This window comes from Nothobranchius furzeri, chromosome 7, assembly GCF_043380555.1.
Source record: "Nothobranchius furzeri strain GRZ-AD chromosome 7, NfurGRZ-RIMD1, whole genome shotgun sequence".
Lineage (NCBI taxonomy): Eukaryota > Metazoa > Chordata > Actinopteri > Cyprinodontiformes > Nothobranchiidae > Nothobranchius > Nothobranchius furzeri.
Genome location: NC_091747.1, coordinates 67,274,510 through 67,291,760, shown reverse-complemented (window position 1 = coordinate 67,291,760; position 17,251 = coordinate 67,274,510). Strand labels below are relative to the sequence as shown.

At 43.4% G+C, this 17,251-nt stretch overlaps 2 protein-coding genes and 1 long non-coding RNA gene across 3 annotated transcripts in view; 2 read left to right on the top strand and 1 right to left on the bottom strand.

Moving 5' to 3' along the window:
* The first annotated feature begins 1,976 nt into the window (after positions 1-1,976).
* LOC139070764 (uncharacterized) lies at positions 1,977-2,958 on the top strand. The gene is made up of 3 exons (XR_011521228.1): positions 1,977-2,058; positions 2,484-2,565; positions 2,867-2,958. It is a non-coding gene; the product is annotated as an uncharacterized lncRNA (long non-coding RNA).
* A 2,930-nt stretch (positions 2,959-5,888) lies between these two features.
* mrpl4 (mitochondrial ribosomal protein L4) lies at positions 5,889-9,960 on the bottom strand. The gene is made up of 9 exons (XM_070553603.1): positions 9,757-9,960; positions 9,189-9,270; positions 8,937-9,108; positions 8,587-8,638; positions 8,269-8,386; positions 8,046-8,152; positions 6,366-6,475; positions 6,217-6,290; positions 5,889-6,119 (listed from the first exon to the last, which is right to left on the bottom strand). Exons 1-9 carry the CDS (start codon positions 9,802-9,804, stop codon positions 5,965-5,967), a joined length of 918 nt encoding a protein of 305 aa, XP_070409704.1. The 5' UTR covers positions 9,805-9,960; the 3' UTR covers positions 5,889-5,964.
* A 6,086-nt stretch (positions 9,961-16,046) lies between these two features.
* atpv0e2 (ATPase H+ transporting V0 subunit e2) overlaps positions 16,047-17,251 on the top strand; it is a 34,568-nt gene continuing 33,363 nt past the window's right edge. Inside the window, exons 1-2 of the mRNA XM_070553604.1 lie at positions 16,047-16,202; positions 16,483-16,805. Coding sequence (XP_070409705.1) covers positions 16,110-16,202; positions 16,483-16,805 — 416 coding nt within the window. The 5' untranslated portion in view covers positions 16,047-16,109. The remainder of the gene's footprint in view (positions 16,203-16,482; positions 16,806-17,251) is intronic.

Sequence of the window (17,251 nt, the reverse complement as noted above, 5' to 3'; positions counted from 1 at the left end):
GGATTATGTTAGTTTAAGTGGAAGGAAGAGGCATAGCAACCATTTTTCATTCAGACCTATTAATAAATCCCTCACCAATTAATAGTTACAGTTCTTTTGAACATCTTATTCTTAGTTTTCCTAATCCAGATAGCAAAACTGTAAAACCACTCTTGTTTGTAGTTTTATATCGTCCACCAGGCCCTTACTCTGAGTTTTTGGATCAGATCTGATTTTTTATCTGATTTGGTGCTAAATACTGATAAGGTCATTGTAGTGGGGGATTTTAACATACATGTGGACATTGAAAATGATAGCCTCAATGTAGCCTTTAGTAATATCTTAGACTGAATTGGTTTTACCCAACGAATACATAGCTCCACCCACTCCTGCCATCATACATTAGACCTTGTGCTGACTTATGGCATAGAGTGTGACACAAAAAAAAGTTTTAATGATTATTTCTGATAACGGGTCACTCTGAGTGTTTCATGCAGGCTGGACATGAAAATAGTCTCCTACACCTATCTCCTGCATTAGCCTCTGATAGAAAACAGACAATGAAACTCCAGGATGAGTGTAACTGCTGTTGCTGTTTATTTCTTCATTTATTTATTTTCCCATTTGTAAGACACTGGGTTGGTTGTGTTTCCTGTAATTTTATTTTGAAAAGCTACATGAGCTGCTCTGCCAGCCACACCCTTGATTTGAGGAATACAAGCCAGGTGTGAGGAACACACACAGAACCTGGATGAAGTGCTGACAAGCAGACAGCTAATGGACTGAAAACATTTAATCCTTTGCTAAAGAACTAACTAGTAAAAGGACTTAAAGAAGGACAGATGGATTCCCTTTGTGTTTAAGCAAAACAGCCAGCGAGGTATTTATTTGTCTTTATTTTGTTGCACATTATTGTATATGTTTTAATTGTACTATCCTGTATTTAGTTTCACGGTTTAAGGGAGGTCTAAAGAAAGGAGGACAGAAGAGGTCCACAAAGAAAGGACGTCCAATAAACCCGTAAAAGAAATCACTTGCGTCTGTGTTGCTTGGAGGGAATCACAATGAGAAAAGCCTGACAGATCTACGTCACACTGTCACTAACATTCATGGACTCACCCATCTTGACTCACGACGGGGAAGCTGTTGTTGGTTTAGCGTCCAGGAGACAGCAGAGAACTTATCGGCTTGTAGAATCCAAAGCTTTAGAAAAAGCAAGTTGCGACACTCTTTGAACGCGCTGACATGTGGTTTTGTGTAGCCCTGAATAGCTCACACAGCTCAGCGCTGCTAGCTAATATGAGCGGCTTCTGGCCGCAATTGACACCCAAATAACCCTTTTCTCATTTCTACAGTGAATTCTGGTGATTATTGACCAATGCTATATATTGATTATAACACTGATTGTGTTTAACTCTTGGAGCAGCACAAACAACATGTATTAGTTTTGTATTTTAGAATCAGAAATCAGAAAAGGTTTATTGCCATTGTCAGTGAACAAGCAGTTCACAAACTAGGAACTTGTTTCGGTACTAATGTGCTACTTATAACATGAATAATAAATTTCAAAAATAGAATAAGTAGAATAAAATATAATAAAACTAGCATAAAACATTCAGCTATAAAAGACCACCTCGCCCCTGTCACATGGATCCAAGGCATAAACCATCGATGCTCAATGGTCAGCTTTCCTCGCGGGGTCACCCATTAGGACAGTGGGAGGGTTAAACTCACCTGTTCAGGTTTGGTGGGACCTTCATCACCACCCTCTCCTAGTTCTGCTCTTATTCCGCCTTTCCCGGGATCCACTGGTTTCCCTCTCCTCTCCCTTTCCTTACAGTTTTGATCACTAATCTTATTTTTTGTCATTATAAACATATTTTTAAATCTTTTTTAAATTCTTTTTATTTTTCGTGAAGCACCTCGTGATTTTTACCTTCAGGCACTTTGTAAGAGATCCTTTTCTCTCTTTTCAGTCGAGACCCACACGGCAGCACAAGTAACCTGATGATTTTGTTTTTCAGTCGTCCAACCAGTGATGAGTCAGCAGAACATCAAGAAGACCGATCCTGTGGCCAAGTAAGCACCAAAGCCTTACCCACACCTGGATGGAGTCGAACAAAAGTCCCAGAAGAAGTCTTGGCCTAGGTGACCGCGATGTTAGTCAGAGGCTAAAATCAGATCAGGACCAGTTGTCATCAAGAGGCAGAGTCCTGTGTTCCCTCGACTTTTCTCTTGGTAACAATGTTCTAGATGCCTTTTCCGTCTAACGCATCAACCAAGGTGCCTGTGACCACCGTGGTCTTCAGAAGGGTGTGGCAGGAAACTGCCGCGCTGAGGTCTGTAGGAACAATGAGACAAAGCTGAGTTCAGCTGGAGAGCTATCTGAACCCAGAACTAGAGCCTGAAGATCATCGCTACTCCACCAGTGAAGCTCCACACAGAACCTTCCAGATGTTTGTGTTCCTTGACTTGAGGTGTTTGTTCTTCTCTCATCTCTGCAGGTATCATCAGTACAAGAAGATCTGGGGAACGTTCAAACTTCCCGGGGAGAGGGACAGGAATGCTCTCCACATGGAGATAAAGGTATGGGATGGAAATGAAGCTGTTTCCATTCTAGGAATAATCTTTAAGAGCCCCGCTCCTCTAACTGGAGGTACTGGTCCATCAGCTGTTTGACTAGGAGACCTCTCTCCTGCCCATCCAAACTTCCAGAACTCTCTCTTGTTGTTCTGAGACAGACCCAGAGGGTTGGGTTCGAGACACAAAGGCCTCCTGTCAGACGTGCTGGTTGTGAAAGCGTCGGCAGAAATAGAATCCTAAATCCAGATGTGAGGTGAGCGGTGGCTTTATTTCCAATGACCTTCAGTTTCTTTTCTTTCCTCAGGAAAAACTTGCGTACCAGCCTCCTCCGGTAAGTATGTTCTAACACTCTGCTCATGACGTCAGCAAAGCAAAGAGTAAAGTAATCAGAGTACAAGTGTTTTCAGAGCCACTGGTTCTGGTGGTTCTAGGTCAGCTTTTACTGAGTCGAGATGAGAGCTGTCTAGGTTTTACCAATCAAGGAGTGGGTGGGCGTGGCCAGCAGCAGCTGGTTCCCCTAAAGCAGGGCTTTTCAGCTCCGGGCCTGGAGGTCCGGTATCAACGATGGTTTTAGTTTAACCTGCTTCAGCTCACCTGATTTCACTCAGCAGGTGATTAACAGGCTTCTGCAGAGCCTGATGAGCTGCTGCACAGGCGACTCCACCCCTGAATCGAGTTTGTTGGAGCAGAGAAACCACTAAAACATTCTGGATACCGGCCCTTCAGTCCTGGAATGAAGTACCCCCACCCTACAGTGACAGAGCCCTGACTCTAGGGGTGTGTATAGGCAACAGCTGTCAATACAGAGGTGAGAAAAGGAAATGTTGTGATCAGGGGTGGGACTCCGTTAAGAAAATTAATCTAATTAATTAGAAACTTTGTAATTAATTAATCTTAATCGCATTTTAATCGTTCATGAAACCATTTTTAGTTAAAGACAATGAGGCAGAGAATCATACGTTAGACTTGGATATTATTTAGGGAACTCAAAGCTCTTCATTTCTAAAATAAACAATTCTTTTTAATTGTTCAAATGTCGCTGTTATATGAAACAAATCAACTCTGATTCATAACTGCAAACAGAAAACACCTGCAAAGGGTTCTGGAGCCTTTAAATGGTCTCTCAGTCTAGTTGAGTCACTGAAATAAATGGACTTTTGCACCATATTCAAAATGTTCCAGTTTCACTTTTATGTATCATTGTGTTTTTATTAGCTTGTCTATTACTGATAATCTGGTAAAAGCGCATCTTCTAGATCAGTAAAAACCCGTATAAATGACACGAGGACGGGCACTAATCTGATGGAGGACTTGCATTTACCAACTCGGGTCAGACCCGGACAAGGAAGTGCTGATGCGGGATGATAAAGACACCGTTAGCACATAATGACCTGACGTCTGAGCGGTGAACAGGTGAGTGGGAAGTCCCTCTCACATCAGGAAGGGTACAGCTGCAGATTCACACCTGCAGCAGCGAGTCTGCGGGTCTCCAGGTCTGCAACCTGATCACATCTTCCTCGTTCCTCACTGGGCCTGCATGTAAACATTCGCCCCTTCAGCTCCAGTCAGCGGACGACCGCTTCGACACACTTCACTGCTGATTCATCGTCCCGCGTAGACAGCGCCTCGTCTCAGAAAAACAAAGTAAACCGACAGAATCGTTTAGAAACTTATCAGGAAACTTAAGACCGTTACTGTCGCTTTAAGACGCGTTTGACTGTTTATAGTGAGAACACGGAGCGTCTTCCCAGCTGCTGGTCTGACTACTTTCATAAACTACTGCTGAAAGCAAAACATCGTTCTGTCTGATGATGTCACTGCTATCAGGAATTTAGCTTACCTCCACTTTATAAACCTTCAGGTATGCAGGTCGCTAGAACAAGCGCAGCATGCAGCAGCAGAGATGGGAGGCGCTCTCCTAAAAATGTCCGTGTGGCGGACGCCGTAGTTTTCAGGAACTTTGTTTTACAAGTAAAAACAAGCGGCCAACACGTTTCCTCAACCGCCGCATCAGTTCACGCGAGGCTGCTCTGTTGTGTGCTTCGCTGAAATCGGTGTACGTAATCAAGCAATTACAAAGGTTCCGCCTTTTTATGATTCCAGCTGATTAAATGATTTTTTTACGCGTCATTTTCTTCTGAATTAATCATCGTTAGCGCGTTAGGTTCCACCCCTAGTTGTGACGCTAAAGCCAGACGACATTTATTTAATTAGAACACTCAGACCGGAGGCCTGAGATGCCCCGAGATCTCGTAGTTACGCTGAGGGCAGTAAAAACTGCTGCCACCTCGCAGTCGGGTTTCATTTTACCACAAAGAAGAAGAAATATGGTAAATGTTTGAGTTAATTCTCAATGAAAAAATCGTTACGCAGCTTTTAAATATCCAGTCATTATTGTAACACAAAATACTGATATTTCAGTGTCGACGCCTGAAATGGCTCATTGTGGAAGGTACTGAAAATGCTAAATGTGGGGGTTTAGTGTAAAAGGCGTCATGAGCAGGTCTGGTGTGGACCATAGAACCGGTCCTGCTTTTGCTATCTTAGACGTATTTCAAAATTAAAGTCCATCCTGAGTGTCCGTCTTCTACAATCTGTGATTCACGCATTCATCACTTCTCGGTTGGATTATTAAAACTCCTGTTTGTACGGTATCGGTGAGGCGGCTTTGTCTAGGCTTCAGCTTGTTCAGAATTCTGCAGCAAGGTTCTTGACTGGAGCTGAAAGAAGACACCACATCTCACATATTCTTAAAACGCTTCACTGGTTGCCCGTTAAATTCAGGATCAATTATAAAATTTTACTTCTCACGTTCAAATCCTTAAACGGTCAAGCTCCTCCCTATCTGTGTGATCTCCTTCATTACTACCACCCTCCTCGAGCTCTTAGGTCTGAAGATCAACTCCTCTTAACTGTCCCGAAGGCACGTTTGAAGACTCGTGGGGAAAGGGCTTTTCAGTCTGTGCCCCTAAGTTATGGAACTCATTACCACTGCAGGTTGGGCAAGCTTCCTCTATCGCCGTCTTTAAATCTCGTCTGAAGACCCTCTACTTCACTTACGCATTCGATCCCTAATTCCATAACTCCTTAGCTCATCCATTGTCCCTCCTAGACAATTCAATTTTAATTTTGTGTTTTTATATTCTGGTTTTATTTGCTTTTACTGTTAATGGTCTGTTTTATTTCTTTGCTCCTTTTTACATTTTCCATCTACCTGACTATTTTAACTTGTGTTTTCTTGCTTGTTTTTTGTGCAGCGCTTTGTAAGGTTGTAATGCCGTGTTGAAAGCGCTATATAAATAAAGTGGTATGGTATGGAAAGCCCGTTGTACAGTTTTTATGCTATTTATTTTTGTTACACATAATAAACCAACAAAACTGCTCATTGTGAACGTGTTTGAGTCAGCTCTTCTGCAGCAAGTCGGAGTAGGGCAGCTTGTACGGGTACAGAGGGCTGTAACGCTGATTGTGCCAAAGAAGTTTGTCCTCCAGAAACGTGAGCGTGTCCAGCGTGAGGACGAGGGCTTCGTGTTTCAGCATGCTGTGGACGTTCAGACCTGCCAGAGACGAGATGGAACCGTTCAGCCAACAAACCACCTGAAGCTGGTTTACTAAAGAAGATTTAGAGTTGGTGGCGGCTGAGAGCGCCCTCACCAATGGCTGGGATGACGTTCACCGTCTTCAGGGCTGCTGTAGCCTGGAGAAGGTTTTCAGGAAACTCTTCTCCTCTAAAAGCAACAAGAACAAATTCAACAGACAGGAAAAAAATGCATTTACAAGTTTGCCTTGACGCAGACGCTCACACATCCACTATCAACACCGACTGCCCCCAGTGCCGGTGTCTGATGAGCTCCAGCAGATGCTGAGGGTCTGGTGTGGGGACGTTCAGGGAGTCCACAACGTGGAGACATTCCTGCAGAAACAGGTTCACGTCAACGTTTACTCAAAATGCAACTGAAGGCGTTACGAAATCAGGCATCGATCCAATCTAGTCAGCAACAACACGTTCAGGACAGACTGTCCACCAGCCAGGACACATGGACATGACTTCCACCCCAGCTGGTCAGTGATGGGTCTGGCCTCATTGTGGCTGAAGCTTCTCATCGTCCAAACTAGGGTCGTCACGGTGTGAAGATGTAACCTCACGGTTTTCGGTATTATCGCGGTATTTTTTTTAAACGTGTTACATTTTCAGACTACTAAATAAACCCTGTAAATCAGGAAATATTGTCCTCAGTTTGTGTCTAAATGTTGCCTAAAATGTGTTATTTAGTAATTATGTTGTTTATTTGTTTACATTTTTCCCCTTTAGTCTTTAAAATACAATATTTGCCCATAACTTCTTATTTTATGTCTGTTTGATGTCATCATTTAAAAATATTAGATCAGATGATACTCAGTACTCAAGTAGCCTTCTAATCAGATACTTTTTTACTCTTACTTGAGTAATAAACCCTATATCAGGAAAATGTTGTCCTCGGTTTGTGTCCTTCCAGTGAGCTTTGCAGATGTGGGAAAATGTCATCAGGCAGTAATCGTTGTTAAATTCATAATTATTCTCGGAGAGAGACCAACTCTTATCGGCCCCTGGGAGCCCCGTAATGCATAGCGTCATTTCAACATGGCGGTGTCCGCGACACGGTTTATATGCAGGTAGCGGCGCTGCGGCTGCTTTATATAGCCACTCGTTGCATTCTCCCTCAACCCAAATCCTCGGATCACGCATTTTAGCTAAAGCGCTAACGTTAGCTTGCCTTGCGTTGACTGTAGAGTTGTGGGTGATGGTCACGCAGATGTGTCATGAGATTTGAAGCGTTGCTGCCTTTCACAGACACTTTTTCTGCTCGTGCTGCAAACAGGATAGCCGTCTTCTATCAGCTGTCCCTCTGCATTCTTCAGATAGCCTAAAGATGCCCGTACTTCCCACTTTGTCTTCTTTGAGGGATAATAAATGTCCTGAGTGCTGCCGTCTCCTCCTTTGGCCATTATTTCAGCTTTAGCTTCAAGAAAGTTTTGGTTGTAAACAACAAAGTGCGCATGTGCCGCCGGCAACTTCAGCAGATGATACGGTGGCTGGTAAGGGTCACCGCGCCTACACCGCAGCCACGGTAAACCCACCGAGATTTTTTTTTAAAAACAAGACGGTTATTATTATTGTCAACTGTTTACCGGGGTTTACCGCTACACCGGTTACCGTGACAACCCTAGTCCAAACACCGTTGGTCAAAATGCATTTTAATATAAAAATGTAGGAATGACTTCTGAAGTATTAAGAGAAACAGAAATGACCTGGCTGATGTCCTCATGCCATACTTTTCCAGGGCTGCCTAGCATTTTGGCTAACATAGCTAACAGCATTAGCTGCACTTGGTCCTCGTTGGGACTCCGTGACAACAAACTCCAAATTTTGTAAACAAAGGGACAAAATTCCTCTCTTCTTCCTGCTGTGAGAAGCTGGTCGTAATGAAATGACCCCAGCTCACCTGAGCCATCTTGGAGCTCAGCGCCACGGTGAGTCCCTGCACTCGAACTCTCATAGGTAACATGTAGTAGTAACTGGTCGGGCCTCTGGGTCCGTGAGACACTCCGCCTGAGTGAAACGTCAGTCACGAGTCAGACTTGGTGATCATCAACATGAAATGACCGAAGGACTTGTGTCCATTAATGGAAAATCTAAAGAAAGTAACAGAAACGGATTCGAGTCACCTCCTCTCCATATCGGAGATCGTATGCTTCCATGACGAGCTCTCCCACTTCCTTTCTGCTTCCATGGTTTCCTGCCGCCTCCTCGCACCTCTGACCTCACTTTTGTGTTGGCGTGACTCTGAGGAGTCAAGACAACCTTTAGTCAAACCAAGGCCCATCATTCCTCCTCACCACCCACAGAGTTTAGAAATCAACTCCTCTCACGCTGAAAAATGATGAGTTTGGGTCAAATCTTAGTCCATGAGCAAACATTGACTCAACGTGTGTGCCGTGGCTGTAAACTACACTCTGTTACATCACAGTGATTCAGACACTTACGATTCGTTTGTAGTTCCTCTGCCATTTTTCAACACTGTGTAGGATATCGAGCCTGATGGATCAGGATAAACAACTTAGTCTGAGATCATTTCAAGAGTTCAGTTCCACCAGGTCCTAACTCTGGTCCTCCAGGGCCACCACCCTACACGCCTCTGCTCCAACACACCTGACTCAGTGGTTGAATCACGTCTTCAGCTGGTCCTCAAGTCCTGCAGAGTCCTCGTAATCATCCACTGGTTCAGATCAGGCGTGGTGCAGCAGAAACATCTAATACATGTAGGAAAGTGGCCCTGGAGGACTGGAGCTTCAGGCTCCTGGATCTAATCTAATTTTGGGAACGTTCCACTGACCTTGGATGCACTGCAAAAACGTCAGGGTGGAGCTCAGTCAGACCCAGCGGCTCAGCATCCAACCTGTCCAGCGTCTCCACCCACGTCTGAAGGGGGCTAAGGTGGGCCGGGACCACCGAGTTGCACTTCCTGAGCAGAGGGAGGGGACAGTCTGCAGGGGGAGGAGGGCGCTCTGTGGGACAAAGAGATGAGCAAAACTTCCGTTTACTTCACGATCAGCTGACAAGTTTTCATGAAGCATGTCCGACTTACTTAATCTGGCGGGGTCAACGAGGTTAGAGGGCAGCAGCAGGTTAGGAGGCAGAGTGACGTCACCAGAGAATGACGAAACAAGCTGCGGAGGACGGACAGTCAGACAGGTCTGCTTTACTTGTGCAGCAGCTCCAGTCAGTCACAGTTAATGTAGTTTTTCATTCCAGAACTTGTTAGGTTGGCCAATCACAACAGAACGTCGCGAGGCGCCCGCGAGGCTGGCTGGTTCCCCACGGACCCCTCACGCGCTCCGGAACAGGTGAGGAGTCGACGTCTAAAAAGTACCTCCACACTGATGGGCTGTGGAGCTTTTGTCCAGATCTACTCAGAAGTTTTTAGCTACCAAACTACCAAAGCGTAGTTTAATAAACAACACGGCTCGGGTTTGCTCGGAGGAGTGATTTATGGGACAGAACCAGAACATCAAACATCTCCACGAGCCTTGCGCGTCCTACAGCTTCCCTGAACTCACATGAACGCATTAATGACCTGTGGCCTAAGCTAAATCAGCAGATGTGCTGTGGAGCTAACGGCGTTAGCTTCTACTAGCACATTCTGACCCACTTACCCGTTTAGTTACGCTTCTGTTCACAACTGAGACGGACACCCGAAACATGTTTTATTTGTGTTTGTTCCGCAGCTGCTCAAAGGTGTAATCAAATATCAAACTATTTACAGGCGTTAAAAACCGAGCCAGAAGATACATTAAGGTCATTGAGCTCATAGAAATGTGTACGAGCTGCCCCAGTGTGAGTTACTGGGCACATGTTGATGACGTACTTCTTCTTCGGTGGTGTTTACCGGCAGCACGCAGCTGCGAAGTTTTTTTTTTTTTTTCCCACAAAATATAATGTACAACAATTATGGCAATCTCTACAAAGAATCAGTTTTACCAACATGACCAAACATAACAAATAAGCAAACAAATGAATAAAAAGACAGATAATTAAAAAAAAACATTTAAAAAAGTTATACCTGATGGGCTTTCTAACAGATTTAGTTCAACAATCATATGATTCAAATCCAGAGCTTGTTTTTTGTCCATAAATTTAACAGATGAGAAAAGGAGGCAGAGTTCTTTGTGAAAAGTAAAAAAAGATGGCTTTGTTTTCAGAAAACGACACTTGTGAATGAAGAATTTGCCCATAATAATAATTATTACATTTAAAACATTTTACGCAGCTGCGAAGTCGCATTACTGCCTTCTTCCGCACCAGATTACGCCTCTAATTAGTGATAAATAATATATATTTATATGTCGATGATAAATACCCTTTAAACGTTCATAAAACGAAGCGGGTTCAGAAACTGGATGGATGGTTTTTGGAGCTGTGGCCTCAGCTCTTTCTACCAAGTCTGCCTTTCCTGGGATCCACTGATCATCTTTGCCTTATTCATTTTCTCTTTCCCTTTCCTCACATTTTTTTTAGTCACAATTTTTTAAATCAGTCAGTCGGTTTGCAGTCCAGTGTGAAGCGGCTGGGATGAGAATCAGCTCCTCTATTTCCGAGATCATGGTCTTAAATCGGAAAAGGTTAGAAGGCCTTTTCCGGGATCTGAGCCGGAATGCAAAGCTCTTTTTTTACTAGTCAGTCTACATGTTCCAACCTTCATCTTTGGTCACAAGCTTTGGGTAGTGACCAAAAGAATGAGATTGCAGATACAAGTGGCCAAAATGGGTTTTCTCCGCGGGGTGTCTGGGCTCTCTCCTAGAGACAGGGCGAGAAGCTCGGTCATCCGGGAAGGGCTCGGAGTAGACCTGCTGCTCTTCCACATTGAGAGGTGGCTCGGGCATTTAGTTAGGCCTGCTGAGGTTTTCTGGGCACGTCTAACTGGGAAAGAACTAAAGGAAGACCCAGGAAGACGATCTCAACGCATGGTCAGCCTAAAGCTTGGTTTATGCTTGACGCGTCTGCGAGGTCCGCACGGCTCCACGCGGCAAAATTGCGTCATTTTAACAACACCGCGCCTCCGCACGGCCCAAACTTTCCGCACCGCGCACCTAGGAAATTTTCTAACCACGCTGACGGTCGGACGCAGAAAAACATGGCGGACCGGCAAGAACTAGTATGGCAGAGGTTGGTAAATACAGACATTTGTATGATTCAGCTCTCAGAGATCACCGTGATCAACATGTTGTTAATAATTCTTGGAGAGAAATAGCTCGCACTGTCGGAAAAGACGAGGACGCTGTTAAAAATGCTGGAATGCCGTGTTGTAAACAGTCATTTCTACGTCTACTATGGTGTAGTGTTGGATGCATGCTGTAGAGCTCCATGCTGCCCCCTACAGTTTGGGAGAATATTGGCTCACCGCAGAGACGAGCCGCATGAACCATAAACGCTGCGAGTTGTGAAGCGCGTTCCATCCGCGAGCCGCATCACCAAGCTGAAAGTAAACGCGTCAAGCATAAACCAAGCTTAAGTGGCTGGAGAGAGGGAAGCCTGGGCCTCCCTTCTTGGGCTGCTGCCCCTGTAGCTGACGCTAGAAAAGTCAGTTTAAATGTTTCCATGGCAACAGCAAGTTCGAATGTGCTACAAGATAAATTATTTGAGTAACACTTTACAATAATGGTCCCAAAACCGGCTTACCTAATAAGTAACTAATGATAAACGAATCAGGGTTTAATGATTATCTAATGATTACCTAAGCTTCACCACCCCTTGGTAGATTTATTGGCTAATAATCCCTGAATAACTTAATGGTTGTTTAGTCATGAAATGATAATTTAACTAATCAGACAATGATTGACAACCATTTTCTTCCGCTTATCTGGAGTCGGGTTGTTGGGGCAGCAGCCTATGTTGATAGGCCCAGACACTCCCCAGCCACTTGGGCCAGCTCTTCTGGGGGAATCCCAAGGCGTTCCCTGGCCAGGCGGGAGACATAATCCCTCCGTGTCCTGGGTCTACCTTTAGGTCTCCTCCTGGTTGGACGTGCCCAAAAAACCTCACCAGGGAGGCGTCCAGGAGGCATCCCAATCAGATGCCCAAGCCACCTCAACTGGCTCCTCTCGATGTGGAAGAGCAGCAGGTCTACTCTGAGCCCCTCCCAGATGACCAAGCTTTCTCACCCTACCTCTAAGGGAGAGCCCAGCCACCCTGCGGAATAGACTCATTTCAGCCGCTTGTATCCACGATCTCGTTTTTTGGTCACTACCAAAACTCGTGACCATAGGTGAGGGTAGGAATGTAGATCGACCCATAAATCAAGAGCTTTGCCTTCCGGCTCAGTTCTCTTTTCACCACGACAGACCGGTACAACGCCTGAATCACTGCAGATGCAGCACCAATCTGCTTATCGATCTCACGCTCCATCATTCCTTCACTCATGAACAAGACCCCCGAGATACTTAAACTCCTCCACTTCCTTCTCCAAATCCACAAACCACATGTAGATTGGTTGGGACACTGCCACACACCCTCCAGGACCCTCCTAAGGGTCTAGAGCTGGTCCAGTGTTCCACAGCTAGGAGGAAAACCACATTGCTCCTCCTGAATCCGAGGTTCGACAATCTGATCGACCCTCCTCTGATCTAATCGTTTCAGGAAGGGAAAAGATGTTCTAAACAAAATAAATAATTCATAATTTATAAAAGTGTACTTTGTCTAAAATGGTTATACTACAGGAAACAAGGAAGTGCATGAGGAGGAACCCTAATTAGCTTAAAGGTCAATCAGAGGAGTATAACTAAGTGTGATTATGATCAACTAAAGTATTTATACCCAGAAAACAACAAGAAATAAAGTAAATAAATAAAATAAAAGACTGACAAACGTAAAAACTACTAGATGCATATGTAATCAGGTCATTCTCAAATTAATGTGACCATCAAAGAACATTTGTTAGGTCATCATGCTACTGGTCACATCTAAGGGTCATGTAGGACAAGTGTCATCTTATAACGCTCGTCGAGCAATAATAAAACAATGATGATGAGTCAAGGGCGAGAGCTGCTCTCTCTTTGTTGAATTAAGGAGGTGATAAGAAAGTGGGAGCTGGTTACGTCCAAAGAAGGGACAAAATAAAGATTTAGCAAAAATAACAGAAAATATTCATTAACCTACACACAAGAGTTCAATATTAATTACTTAACCCTCTGGGGTCCAGGGTGTAATTTGCTGTTTTTGACTCATTTAGAGTTTTCCTTTGTATTTCCAAAATAACAACTATAACCACTGTCACACCCTGTCCTGTCTCCCCTTTTGGTTTAGTCCTGTGTCCACCTGCCTCTCGTTTTCCAATCACCCAAACTCCCAGCCCTCTTGTACGGTAGGTGTTGCCCCAGACCTCTGCACAATAATTTAAATATGGTTGCACCAGCGCACAGTATAACATGTGAAGCATATTGCAATCCAGGAAATGTTTCACTTTATTTAATATGGAAATACTTCTTCAGTTTTGTTGTGAATATGTTTTATATGTTGTTTACAACTAATTTTATCACTCATGATAACACCCAGAAATGTATAATGATTCACCCTTTCAATAGTTACACCATCAATATTCATCACAATTTGGGTGTTTACTTTGTTATTCCCAAATAACATGTATTTTGTTTTACTTAAATTCAATGATAGTTTATTTTTATGAAACCATTTTTTTACTTTAAACATTTCTGCAGAAAGTATTTCCATTAGTTTGTTTAATTTTTCCCCTGAACAAAAAATATTTGTGTCATCAGCAAACATTACAAACTTTAATATTTCTGAAACCTTACAAATATCATTAATATATAGAATAAATAACTTTGGGCCCAATACTGAACCCTGGGGTACACCACAAGCAATGTCCAAGTATGTCGACAAAAACTGTCCCACTTTCACAAATTGCTTCCTGTGGCTCAAATAACTTGTTAACCACTTCAAAACAATCCCCCTAATCCCGTACCGCTCTAATATGTTAATTAAAATGCTACGATCAAAAAATTCCCACAGCAAAATGTTTACGATCTATTGCATTTGTGATTTCCTCAACAGTGTCCATTAATGCTAATGAAGTTGATCGATTAGATCTAAAGCCATACTGACTTTCTGATAATTTCTTACACTTATCTAACAATAAATCCAATCTTTTACTAAACAATTTTTCTAGTATTTTTGAGAATTGTGATAGTAATGAAACAGGCCTGTAATTAGTGAAGCTGTGTTTATCTCCAGTCTTGAACAGTGGCACCACTTCAGCTATTTTCATCTGGTTTGGAAATGTTCCAGTTATGATGAATTACAAAAATAAGTAAGTGGTTTTACCCCCAATAACATGTTTCATTGTCTTGCTATCGATATCATTATAATCAGTTGGCGTTTTACTTTCTGCCTCTTCTGTTTTTTGCTTTAAGAAATCTTTATACAGTTTATTTTTCTTTTTACAAGCGTTCTGTAGTCCTTTACTCATCCATGGTTGATCTATTTGTTTTTGGGTTTTTTTTTTTGCTTTAGATGCAAATATATCTTGTTCCTAAAAGAGTCTAAAAAGTTTATGTCAAGGTTTAAAACAACCTACCATTATCATTGCTGTCACAGCTCGGGTGCCAGTCCCGCCCACAAACTGATGGATCGCTGTGATTGGAGAAAGGCTCCTATAGAGCGTGGCTAGACCATTCTGCAGAGTAAAATCCTTCAGCGTTTGCTCGTCTGTCTAGATTTCTAGGCTAGGGCCACACATACTGGACACTCTGGTCTACATTCTTTAGAAAGGATAAGCACTCAGTTTACCATCGGTCATTAAGTAAAGAATCGCCTCTTTAGATGCCTGTAAGAGAAAACCTCTGACGATATTTTCAGCTGCAAATACCAGACCTGCCTTGCAGAAATCCCACCAACTAGACGTGTTGGTTTTAGCAGGCAGGGCTTCAGAAGGGGAAGTCTGTGTTCCCTTGTCCTCAAGATTAGCCTTTTGGAGACATTCTGGGATTTTGTACACCTGATCACAGTTTTCACTCGGAGCTACAGCTTCACTGAGGGTTAGTTTGTCTGCGCGTGAACGGGCCCTCTCATAGTCTTTTTTAAGCTGTGAAATTTCCAAATCTTTGAGTAATATTTGTTCGTTGGCATCTTTTAACTCACAGCGAAAGCTTTTAACACTTTCAGCATGTTTGCTAATCTGCTTTTCAGCATAACCTAAATCACTGATGAGCCTTTGAATTCTCTGACTCAACTTATATTCTCTTTCTTTTAAGCTTGCATTCACGGTCTTTCTTGTTTCTAAATCTGATCTGAGCAAAACCAGTTCAGCACAGAGCTTCTCCTTTGTCTCTGAGTGAGAGCGTTCCTCTTCGTCCAGCAACTGTTGTCTTAGGGACCTGTTTTCATCTTTTACTTTCTTGAATGCGTTTTCCATTTCTTCAAGCTTTGCTATGTTCTTCTTTTGCTGTTCTTTACTCTCCTCTAAATAATCTTCACATAAATTGAGTCTTTCTGTTAGTTTGTGAGTCTCCTGTTGCTTTTGATTGTATTTGCGTTGAAAGTGAGCCTCCTCTGCTGAAAGTCTTTCAAACTTTTCTTTCCATTTCTGTTCGTTTTCTCGACAGTTTTCAAGTTCTTCGTTCAGCAGCTCGATTTCTGCTGAGTGAGAATACATGTTAGTTAAACTCTCCTGATGAGACATGTCCGAACGGCTCTTTCGGTAATACTGTGGAGTAGACCCTGCAGGTGATGTCATTTGCCTTTGATTAACAGTTGCCCGTGACGTAATCAAAGCTTAATGCTGTGAGCATGCGCAGCAGTGGAATTCCTTTGTCAAGTCTGCGTTACGTCGTGACTTGACGCTAGATCACGTGACGTGACCATAGCTTACGCACTACGTGCATAAAGAAGGGACAACTTAAAGGGCGCCACTAGAGGGCGCTGAAGAGGTTTATATGACTTTCATTGCTCGCTGTTTTAAATTCTCCCAGCTGTTTTTAAGCTAAATAAAACACAGATGTTACAGTTTTATACAAAATTAAATGTATGCACCAATGCAGGAAACGGAATCGTTGCATTCAATTCCAAACGCGCAGCTTTTCCGGGCTTGGTGAGTCACTTATTATCATTATTATTATTATTATTATCATTATTATTATTATTATTATTATTGCGGAGGGATGCTGTGGTGATCAGACCGGAGCTGAGGTTGGACAGGGACTGCAGGGCAGCAGCTATCAGAACGTTTTGTTAATCTGTAAAAATCCTTCATTAGGCAAACGCTGCAGCACATTTCTGCACAAGTCTGTTTTTATCCATCTCTGTGCGTCTTGGTGCGCGCCGCGCTCATCGCGCGTCTCTGTGGATTATTTTGGCGTTTGTTTCGGCAGCTGCCCGTCCCGGTGGGAGCTGGGGGTGTCAGCTACCCCAAGACTGGAGACCACAGACTGAAGCATGCCGTGCCGAGCATGCGGAGATCCTCGTCTTTGCCAAAGTGTTGGCGCTGCACAAGGAGCCCTACAGTGTGTACAACTACCTGCCGTGGGAGCACGACAACGAGCTGCTGTTCTCTGCCGAGATCGAGCTGCTGTGCGATCAGGCGTGGGGCAGCATGCTGGAGGTCCCCGCCGGCTCCAGGTTCAGTGTCAGCAGGCTGGGCTACTGACCCAGCTTCTCCTACAGCATCACCAAAAACAACAACTGCTACTTTAAGGTGCAAGCACGTGTCCATTATATTTTTTATTTATTTAAGTTTTTACTTGAGCCAAAGGCTTTGCATAAATCACTCTGATGATGAAAAGCCGTCATTGAAGTCCGGTTTTGCATAAAATAAACGTGCTTTGTGCTTAACTTCTTTTTCTTAATAAGATTTCTAAACTTTAAGTCAACAGAAAATAAGTTTTTTTCTGGTACAGCTGCAGTAGCTGTCCTAGAATGACACTCATGACCCCAGTTGCACCTTCAAATGAGGATTCAGCCCTTTTTTGGTCATAAGTCATGCAGTTTATTCAGTTTTTCTCTTTCGTCTTGGCCAGTGGTTCAAATTTGTAGCAACTTGACCTATATAAAAATTGCAAATAAGCTAAATTAAGTGGAAAAGTCAGAAAATAGGACCATTTATTTACCCGTGACTGAAGGAGTAAAACATACAGAGCAAAC

What these genes read in the sequence shown, in the direction of transcription:
- mrpl4 (XM_070553603.1), bottom strand. Translation starts at nt 9,804, where the DNA reads ATGTTTCGGGTGTCCGTCTCAGTTGTGAACAGAAGCGTAACTAAACGG. An exon ending in GTTTTTGCAGTGCATCCAAG is followed by an intron (nt 8,639 to 8,936) that starts GTCAGTGGAACG and finishes CTGATCCATCAG; the next exon opens with GCTCGATATCCTACACAGTG. An exon ending in AGAGGAACTACAAACGAATC is followed by an intron (nt 8,387 to 8,586) that starts GTAAGTGTCTGA and finishes TTGACTCCTCAG; the next exon opens with AGTCACGCCAACACAAAAGT.